Genomic DNA, 10,535 nt, shown 5'->3' with positions numbered 1-10,535 from the left:
AGGGCCTCACCACCAACTTCATCCACGTTCACCTTGCTCCACAGGGCAGTGACGGCAGACTTCTCCTCAGCAGTCAGATGCACCATGGTGTCTGTTTGTGGTCGCTAGTGAACACGGTTGTGTCAGAAGCAAGTATAAGCAGCTGCTGGCCCTGCTCTTCCTTTTATGCCCAGCCCTGATCTTATCCTCCCTGGGGCTGTGAGCAGATTGGCCCAACGACACAGCAGAAGCTTATTTGTTTGTGCGAATGTAGGTTGCATCCCCATTCCTCAGTTCCCTTCAGTTGCCCTGAGGGTGGTGTTCTAGGTGTTTTGTGTCTTGACTCAGGATCCATGCTTTCTCCCTCCTCAATTCATCCCCTTCAGTAGTGGCTTCCATAAAGATACTACCACTCTCATTCATGTGCAAATGTTGTAGTCTGATATTGTGGAATGTTTCTCAGAGTTTAACTCATCTAGTTCTTTCACTTCATAGATCAGAAAACTAAGGCCTAGAGAACAGAAATGTTATCAAGTTGACTCTATGTGGTACTTCTCTTTGTCTCTAGAGATATTTGTAAGTGGTTGGAATGAATAAATGCTTAACATACTTTTAACTTGCTTTCTTTCTCCTTCTTTGGATAAATACTTCTAGTAACAAAACTCTTTCTTTCCATTCTTTCACTGAAATAAATGTCCATTGGAAGAATGAAAGTAATGAATATTGTTTCTCTACCAGCTACTAACATAGATCTGGGGAGCATGGATTTAATGGAAACAATGAGAGATAAAGAAAAAAATATCAGAAACCTATAACATGATTTGAAACTATGATATGACTAAAGAAAGAATGCAGAGGATTTGCAATGAAGATTTACCTTATTCAACCAGTCTGACAGGATTTCTGGGAAAATGTAGGTGCAGAAATTTCCAGTTGTGTCCTCAGCAAAAAAGTAGAGTTAGATCTAGAAATGAAGATTCAAAGGGAATTTTAGTCTTTTCTGAATTCAAAATAATATTACATTGACCTACAGATACATACCCTCTAGCACAGCTAGATGGAAGGAGGGAAGGAGGGAGGGAGGGAGGGTAAGAGAGATTAACCAACAGAAAGGAAGAGAATGGACTGAGATGGAAGTCAGAAGGCAAAGAATATAAAGAAGAGGAGGAGAGAGATAAGCAATTTCAAAATTTAGCAAGGATGTAGATCAACAAAACTCTCAGGCTCTGCTGGTGACAGTGTAAAATGGTGTAACTGCTTTAGGAAATATTTGGTAGTAGCTACTACAGTAGAGTATATGCAAAACCTATGAGCTGGCAATTATTCTTCCAGAAATGCAGAAATGCATGCTTATGTGAGTCCAAAGGCTGTAACATCAGTATGCATGATGATCCTAAACTGCTAGCCACTTAAATGTTCCTCATTCAGTGGAATAGATAAATCATGATATAGAGAAAGAATGAAATATTACACAATAATGAAAAGAATCAACTACTGCTTCACTTGCAGAAATACAGATGAATTGTACAACATAATGTCAATTAAAAGTAACCAGAGGTGTTTCTGGGTGGCTCATTCAGTTAAGTGTCCAACTCCTGGTTTCGGCTCAGCTCATGATGGTTGTGAGATCTAGCCTCATGGTGGGCTCTGTGCTGAGCATGGAGCCTCCTTGGGATTCTCTCTCTCCCTCCCCCCACCCCCTCTCCTGCAGCTGGTCCACCTGCATGCACAGGCACTCTCTCTCACTCTCTCTAAAAAAAATAAATAAATAAAGTAACCAGAGACAATGATTCAATGTATATGATTTATATGCAAAAAATAGGACAATATCACAAGGGGAAGTATTATATGATAGGAAGGTGCAGAGGAGTCATGGATGATCTTAAAACTATGTTACAGAATATCTGTCTTTAACCTGAAAGCCAAGAAAAACTATTGAAAACTTCAAGGATGTGGGTGACATGATTTGATTTGTATTTTTAAAAAAATTATCTGGCTTCCATATGTAAATGGGTTTAAGGGGTAAAATAAATGAAAGACAAATAGGATGATATTATAGTTGGGGTGTGGTGGTAAAAATGCCATCTCTATTTTCAGGCTCAAGCAATGGATGATGCATTAGTCCCTAGATGGGGAACAGATTAGCAGGAATAGATTAGGAAACAGTTGGAGGGTTTTTTGTTTTTTTGTTTTTTTTTTTTTGGACATATTGTATTTGATGCACTCATGAGCAATCAGATATGGGCCATCAAACAAATAGTTAGATATATGGGTCTGGAGCTCATAAAGAATACAGTCAGGTCAAGAAAACACAATGGAACAAGGCACAGAGGAACAGATCAGAGTGTATTGTATAAACTGCTACCTCTACTTTCTCAATAATGACAGCCAAAGCACTTTACAGAGATCTCCTTAAAACCTTGGAACCTGCTTGTGAGGTTGGAATGTTTATTCCATTTTACAAACAAGGAAATTCATGCTGGAAAATGTTAACCAAACTTTTCAAGGTGATGGGGCTGGATTTAATCTTTTACTGCTAATCCCAAAGCCCTGGCTTTTCACTTCTGAAATGCCAGGGACTTGGGTACAGAATTTGAAGTAATGGCTACAAAAGTGGACGTGCTCAATTGCCAGCTCCAAACAAGAGACTTCTACGCATTTTCTGTCCTGAGAATAGACTTTCCTCTTTTCATTCACCAGACAGGAAACCCGGCTGTCATCGGTGACTTCACCACTCTCTACTGCCCTTCATTCCAAGTCCTGTGGGATCTTGGCCACAATGGCCCCTTACTTGAGTTGTTCTTAGTTTCATCGCTTCTGTGAAGTTCAGTCCTTTGCCTTCATTATAATCACAGCACATTCCTATGGCTAGATCCAAGTTAGATCCTGCCTTGTCAGTTCTATACCCACATATGGATCCATTTCCCTAAAATTCCCTATTCACCATGTTACTTTTGTGTGCAAGAAATTTCACTGGTACTTTGCTTATAATAATAGCTTCTTTTCCGGGCAGTAGTGTCCCTAATTCTATATCACTGCACTGCCTTTTTTTTTTTTAGGTTTTATTTATTTATCTGTCAGAGAGAGAGAGAGAGAGCACAAGCAGGGGAAGGGGCAGGCAGAGGGAGAAGCAGGCTCCCCACTGAGCAAGGAGCTGATGCAGGACTGTATCTCAGGACCCTGCGATCCTGACCTGAGCCAAAGGCAGATGCTTAACCGACTGAGCCACCCAGGTGTCCCCACTGCACTGTTTTTAAGGGGCCAATTTCTCCTCTGTCACTTAGACCCAGCATGCTAATTCCTAAATTTGTCATTTTTCCACATAAATGGCCTTTTATCTCCACAGAAGGCTTAATGAAATCGGAAATATGTTACAGGTCACAGAGCTAACAGATAAGGTACAGATTCAAACCAAGGCAGTTAGTTCTTATGCTTTAGGGATAGTTCCTCCATTAATACCAATGAAAACACTAGGGAAAGTTTAAAGCATGGTCCTTGCCTAGGTCTCTTGGAAGTTCCATCTCTACTATATTACAGCTGATAAAAACATGTTTTTTATATTATTTAAATATAAGTGAAATATAGCATCAAAAAGCTCTGAGATTATAAAAATAGCAGCCTAGACAGGTCCCCTCCTTGGAGTTCTAACGTGCCCCTACTCACTCTATCAATCTTCTTGCATTTCCCAAGAGTACCTCCATCTGCTCCCTTGTTCTGAAGACACTATTCAGTTCCAGAGTCTATTTTCCCTTCCTAGAAGTAACTGCCCCTTGAAGCCTCTCTTATCTTGCAGAATCTTATGAGTCTCTTCTCTATCCTCCCCAAATAACCCCCTTCCCTAAAGAAGTGCTTTCTTTTAGCTGAATCAATATAAAAGATAAAGACAGAGAGAGAAGACAAGGATATTCATTACAGAGCACAATTTTTATTTTATTTTTATCATATAGCAGTTGGGTCTGGAGGTAGGGCACTGTGTCTGTCTTCAGGAGATTGACTCTTGGAACTCAGGTCCCTCTGGTAAACACCAACACAGTTGGACCAGCACCTCAGTGGTACTTGTGGGCCAGAGCATTCGCCACGGCAGCTGTCAGCTTCTGCCAAGCAGCCTGCATGTGGGGGGTAAACTCCTTGCTGAAGTGGGTTGCCAAGACAATCGATATCATGTTGCCTAGAAGCTGGGGATAGAGTAGGATAAAAAGAAAACAGTGTCTAGTGAACAGAAAGTTTCAAGCTGGACACATCAATTTTCTTCCTGATAAGAGATTGAGCAACTTTCAGGGCCATGCTCCCACAAAAGTGTGCCATAATATGCTGGACATTGGCATCAATATGACTCCCAGCCCTGTACCTCCCATTGTGTTCTATCCTTCTCTCATTTGCCCTGGCAACTTCTGAGCCCAAAACATTGCCATGGATGGCTTCTCTTTTCTAGAGACTCAGTCTTTTTTAAAAGTAGGATTATAGGACTGTAAGGGGCCTTAATATATCTAGTTTAAGTCCCCAGATAATACATTCATTCAAATTGTCTGTACACTCACATGACATAGAATCTTGAGCCATGTATACAAGAACATTTCATCACTGCTAAGGGGGTGGGGGGTCAGATTGTCCATTGAAAAGATTGCTCTTATATTGTCTTGCTTAGTCCTGGTTCTAAACTCAAGAATCATGTAGAAATGTATTCATCATTTTTAGAGAAAATTTCAGTTACCAAAAGTAAGATGTTCTTGCTATAATTGTATTCTCCCAGCCAAAAACATTTAACTCAGTTTTGGCCAGTGTTCTTCACACACGTATTTTTTCAGAAATGTAAGACAGCTAGTGGCCTCCTCTGGTCATAGTAATTACCCTACTCGGTCTTATCTATGACCTTTGGAACAACCTAACTACCAAAAGCAAGCCCTTCCTTGAAATATAATGTCCCAAAAAATGCTTTTATGGGATCAGACTTAACGACCTGTGTTTTCTAACATATCCACCACTGCAAATATCTAGGATGAAAGACATAGCACAGACATGCCCAGAACTCACCTTGAAGTTCTCAGGATCCACGTGCAGCTTGTCACAGTGCAGCTCACTCAGCTCAGCAAAGGTGTCCTTGAGGTCATCCATATGTTTAACAGCATTTCCAAAGGAGGTCAGCACCTTCTTGCCATGGGCCTTGACCTTGGGGTTGCCCATTATTGCAGACTCAGAGGACAAGTTGCCAAAACTGTCAAAGAACCTCTGGGTCCATGGATAAACAACCAGGAGCCTATGGGATGATCACAGTCACAGCTGAGATGGGAAATCAAAGTAGGTAAGAAAACCGACCAATACCCCTTCAGGAATACTTTCTGCCTTTCTGCCCCCCTCCAGGGCCTACCTTCCCAGGACCTCGCCTCCAACCAACTCCACGTTCACCCTGGCCCACAGGCTAACAACAGCAACCTTCTCCTCAGCAGTAAAATGCACCATGGTGTCTGGGAGCTTACTGGTGACCAGTAATGTGCCAGAAGCGAGTCTGTGTTGCTACTTCTCTATGTGGCCTTTTATTCCTCATTTCTAGTTTCCAGGCCCTCGCTTCTCCCAATGAAATGAGACCATTGGTCAAGGGTAGGTTGTCACCACCATGGGTGGGGTTTGGATAAGGGAGGGTCAGCAGGATGGACATCTGGGTCTCTGATAGCATTCAGTGGCTCTATCAGGAGGTTCTGCTGTCCTTTCCCCACCGTCTACTAGGCATTTCCTATCTCAAGCTCCCCACCCCATTATCCTTGAGGTGACCTTGTAGGCTGACCATGAGGCATGACTAGAATTAAGAGGGGTAAGAATTAGAAATCTGTTGGGCAATGTGTCAGGTGTTTACAAGATATCATTCAGTTGTTCACCTTGGGTATAAAAGAAACCACAGCTTTTCTTGGTCACCATTTTTTCTAAAACTTAAACGGGGCTTATACTTTTATAGTTCTTGTAAGAAGAAAAGACTCCAATCTAGCATCAGTTCAGAAACAGGACAGGTAAAAACTAGATAATTAAGAGAACTAGTATTACATGATTGTGGTTGAGTTCTATTAAGATATATGTACTTGTTTGAGTACATTTTTTCACTCTGACTACATAGCAGTGTCTCTGGCCAATACCATGTATCCACTCATTTGTGTCAGAAAATGCACAATTGAGTACTGGGAAAAATTACATGTTCAATGGAGAGAATATGAGACTCTGTGGCAATAATGATTGATTAAGGCAGTTGTCTTTGGCATTTGCTGGATCCACCCTTCCTTGTTGTGCTTAACTATTCCTCATATCTAATGAGGCAGAGGCAATCTTCACTGACAGTATTCCACACACTACTGTCCCTGTCACCTAAAGTACTTTGGTCTCATGCATCTCAAACAAGCATTCATTGTTCTAAACAAGGCACACTTCCAGGGAGAGAGGGAATGACTTATTTTATTTTATTTTTTTCTCTCAGAGTTTGTTTGTTTCTCCCTGAGACCAATCTCACTAAAAAAAAAAAAAAGAAAGAAAGAAATAATCTCCATGTGTATTTACAAAGGTACTCTAAAATTTAAAGAATTCAACTCAATATATTAGTGTTGAATTTCTGCTATTAGAAAAGAAATCATTTGAGATAGTGAGAACTTTTATCAATTCACCTTGGAAAAAAACTTATATTTAAAATGTGGATTGTTCTGCCATTACTATGCTTGGCAGTTTACTGTGGTGCCTTCTGAGATGCAGAGTTTTTCTTATTACCTCCACCTGTGTCATTCATAAAGATTAATTGAATTGCAGCATTTGAGAAATGTCATTGAAAAATATCTTTTAAAAGTAGCAAAATGATCAAAAGAATAAAATGTAGAAAAACAAACAAAATAAAATGTGGATAAGAATTGCTAAGGTGCCAGGAGCTAGTTTACCATGACAGACTTGATGGATGATCAGTGAGTTCTGAGTCCCAAGCTGTGATGATGTGAATACTTTGGTACGGAGATATAAAAAAAAAAAGTGTGAATCAATCCCAAAAAGGCTTTTTCAAGAGAAAAAGTCAATGAAATGAAAGAAAAGCGAGGAAACTCTGACCACAGTCAGGAATCCCAGCCCCCCTCAGCCGTGGGCGTGGTCTGAGGGAACTACTCAGCGTCCACACTCTCTGATGGCCCTGGTGCTTGTCTCCCAGGTGCATACACACTGCAACCCCTCAGACTCAGGGGCATTTGCAACTCTGAATGTTGGCAAACAGCCTCCCATCTTCCCAGCAAACCAGATGGTGATTCTGGCAATTACCTCTAACTCCTGCTTTTCTCTCATCTTATCTAGACAATTACTTCCCAAGACTTTTTGATTTCTCTCCTTCATGGCTGTTCCACACTTTCACTTGACTTCCATGCTCACTGTTCCCACTCTTGTCTGGAAGCTTATCACATCAGTGTTAGCTCATCATCATGGTCATCTAACAGTTTTACAGTCATTCATCACATATTTAAAATATCGGGGCACCTGGGTGGCTCAGTCAATTGAGTGTCTGCCTTCAGCTCAGGTCATGATCTCAGGGTCCTGAGATGGAGCCCCGTGTCGGGCTCCCTGCTCTGCAGGAAGCCTGCTTCTCCCTCTTCTGCTACCCCTCCTCCCGGGCTCATGCTCTCTCTTTCTCTCTCCCCCTCTCAAATAAATAAATAAAATCTAAAAATAAAAAAGTAAAAAAAATAAAAAGCAAATATCTACTGAAGCCAATCATGCCATCCATCATTCTAAAAACTGGGAATCTTGGAAAAACAAAGCAGTGTATATAGTGTCATCAAGCTCACATTCTAGGGGGCAGAGGAGACTGACACTAATAATTAAATCAGTGAAGAAGAGAATTTCAGATGGGTGTTATATGACAAGAAAAAAAATGCATCTGACGACATAGTAGCAAGCGACTAGAGAAACATAATATAAGGATAGAGGTCCTAAAGGAGGTTACATTTGAAGAGGGACTTTAATGACAAGATGGAGCAAGGCATAAGTCGTTTGGCAAAACGAGTTCCCAGAAGCAGGCAAGGGCAGTTGCAAAACTCAGGGGCTGGAGAGAAAAGGAAAAAGAAAGAAAGAAAAAAACAAACTTGACATTTCCTTTAGAGAAAGGCATTATAAGGTCTGCGAGAGAGATGTTAAGAGTGGGAGGGAGCAGAGTTGGAGAGATTGGCCAGGGCACATGAGGGTAGAGCGGGTATTTTACCCTAAGGCATGGGAAACCAGTAGAGATTTGTAAAAGTGGCATCACTATGATCGCTAATCTACTCAGCACCCACAGCAGGGCTAATCTTCTAACTGTCCTGTTTATTACATTACAGCCTTGCTTATAACCCCGAATTAACTTTCAGCCCAACAAAAATTCCTGTGATCTATCCTCCCCAACTGCTCTATGCAATTTCTTTCCTTTTCCTCTTGATTTAGCAGAGCTCATGTGCTGCACTGAGCTGCCTTCTCAGCCTCTTCCCCACCTAAATCCCCTCCTCTCTGAGCACGTCAGAGGGCTGTCCCTTCTCTGAAACGTTGCAGCAAATCTGCCCCAGGGACATGGTCTCTCCTGATGGCATGTAAGCAGTGTACCATTCCTCCGTAGCTCTGACCACTTAAACCACAAAGTTCTTCCATAAAGCCCAAGGCCAGTTCTTTGGAGTTGATTTCAAAGAGTCATCCGCTGTTCAGACTTCCAACCCCTCCCATCCCTAATCTATCCTCACAAGGGCTTGTGACAAACCAGCTGCTTTTAGAAAACACTTCTTTCTTATCAGGAGAATGGAATTATAGTCCTTGCCTGGACCTTGACCTTTTAAGATCTGGGTTAATTTTCCAACGAAGAATCCCCACACTGAAACTCGACGGCCATCCAGATCCTTGGTCTTCACTGGAGTCTTCACTCAGGCCCATATAATTGTCTGGTTCAGAGTAGTTCTTGTCCCATGACACCAATCCTCTTTCATCAGAGCCCCTCCGCATGTCTTCAGTTTAACCTGAAGAGCCCCCAAGTGTATGTTCTCCCCAGGTGTATGACCCAGGCATACATTCCTTTCGTTGCCCTGTTTTTTTTTTTTTAATTTTATTTTCTTGCCAAAATCTTTACTTCATACAAAAATTGAATGGGGAAATTGTGCACTCACACACATACACACACACACACATACACACACTCACACTTACAGTTCAACATATAATTCCTGGGGTTCTCACAAGTTTAACAGCAATCAGAAAAGTAGAACTGAAGACAATTACTGAAGAATTCTTTAGCAGAGCACTATTATTACCATTATTATTATTACTACTATTATTAACACTACCACTGCCATTGCTATTGTTTGAAAATAAAGCTGTTCCTGGTGACTCTACACTACTGGATCTCTGTGGACCAGGGCGTTAGCCACTCTAGTCACCATCTTCTGACAGGCAGCCTGCACCTGGAGGGTGAATTCCTCGCCAAAATGGTCTGGCAAAACAGTCACAAGCATGTTTCCCAGGAGCTGTGGAGGCGGCAAGAGGTAATAAATGCATACAGTGAACAGAGTCCCAGGTGGGCCTCCAGGTACCTGGCCACCCAACTCCCATTCAGAACCACGCCGATGTCAATTTCCCTCATGGCTGGCATCTTGCTCGGTCACTAAATACAAGTGTGTTCTCCCTACAAGACTCATACGTGACCATGATTTCACTTTTTCTTTCTTCTCACCACCACCAACCTCGTATTTTGTGGGCTGAAAAACAAAAATTCACAGCTTTCTTTCCATACGCACTCCAAGCCCCATGTTCTTGCCATTTCCCTCCCTTAGGGACACTCTGCCCCATTTCAGGATTTGTAGGATGTAAGGTTGAAACGGGTCTCTGGAACAATTTTGTACAAATATCCAGCCAATATATGAATAACCTTAACAATATATTCATGAACCCTAGGTTCCTTCTTTATATGGAGCCAACATAAGCCTGCATAGTTATTTCTCCTTGGCCTTGTTTTTTTCTGCCTCCAGGAGGGAAAAATGAAACATAAAAAGTAAAGTTCAAGTTCTTTCCAGACCATTGCACTTACCCATAGTCGCTTTTCCTCACCTCTGTATAAGTCTCTTCTAAAAGCCAATAAGAGTTCAAAGAAGTCCCTCCAGATTTTGAGAAGCACTCCTTAGGCCCTTTGGTTTTAGTTCTGTCCCCTCAATGCCAATGTTTCCAATATGCCCCTTCCCACAGCCATCCTTGGCTGTAGTCAGATCGGTGCTCCGTTGTCTGAGCTGTCACAAGATTCAAAGCAAGAGGATGTGAGCATCTCCTGGATTCACCCTGAAGGTCTCAAGATCTACCTGTAGCATATCACAGTGTAGCTCACTCAATTGGACAAAAGTGGCCTTGAGATCATCCAGGTTCCTTGTAGGTTCTCTGAAGGAAGTCAATATCTTCTTACCACGAAATTTCACTTGGAGTTTCTCATGATGGCAGAGGCAGAGGAAATGTTCCTGAGAACGTATCTGCCCCAACTCTTCCACATGCACCTTGCCCCATGGGCTTGTGATGATATCCTTCTCCTCAGCTGTAAAGTGAACCAT

General features: G+C 41.8%; 3 protein-coding genes across 5 annotated transcripts in view; all 3 read right to left on the bottom strand.

The window, feature by feature from the left end:
* Positions 1-137, bottom strand: part of LOC110576224 (hemoglobin subunit beta) — a 1,855-nt gene extending 1,718 nt beyond the window's left edge. Inside the window, exon 1 of one of the 3 annotated variants that reach the window (XM_044919260.1) lies at positions 6-137. In XM_044919260.1, coding sequence (XP_044775195.1) covers positions 6-86 — 81 coding nt within the window. In that variant the 5' untranslated portion in view covers positions 87-137. The remainder of the gene's footprint in view (positions 1-5) is intronic. The other 2 variants (XM_044919261.1, XM_044919262.1) reach the window with 2 other exon arrangements.
* A 3,888-nt stretch (positions 138-4,025) lies between these two features.
* LOC110576490 (hemoglobin subunit epsilon-2) lies at positions 4,026-5,504 on the bottom strand. Its single transcript, XM_021685680.1, has 3 exons — positions 5,345-5,504; positions 5,011-5,233; positions 4,026-4,154 (listed from the first exon to the last, which is right to left on the bottom strand). Exons 1-3 carry the CDS (start codon positions 5,434-5,436, stop codon positions 4,026-4,028), a joined length of 444 nt encoding a protein of 147 aa, XP_021541355.1. The 5' UTR covers positions 5,437-5,504.
* A 3,828-nt stretch (positions 5,505-9,332) lies between these two features.
* LOC110576427 (hemoglobin subunit beta-like) lies at positions 9,333-10,535 on the bottom strand. Its single transcript, XM_021685629.1, has 2 exons — positions 10,272-10,535; positions 9,333-9,467 (listed from the first exon to the last, which is right to left on the bottom strand). Exons 1-2 carry the CDS (start codon positions 10,533-10,535, stop codon positions 9,333-9,335), a joined length of 399 nt encoding a protein of 132 aa, XP_021541304.1.

The sequence above is a fragment of the Neomonachus schauinslandi genome, chromosome 11 (genome assembly GCF_002201575.2).
Source record: "Neomonachus schauinslandi chromosome 11, ASM220157v2, whole genome shotgun sequence".
Taxonomy (NCBI): Eukaryota; Metazoa; Chordata; class Mammalia; order Carnivora; family Phocidae; genus Neomonachus; species Neomonachus schauinslandi.
Note: the sequence above shows the minus strand (reverse complement) of the source record. Positions and strands in the feature narration are given on the sequence as shown.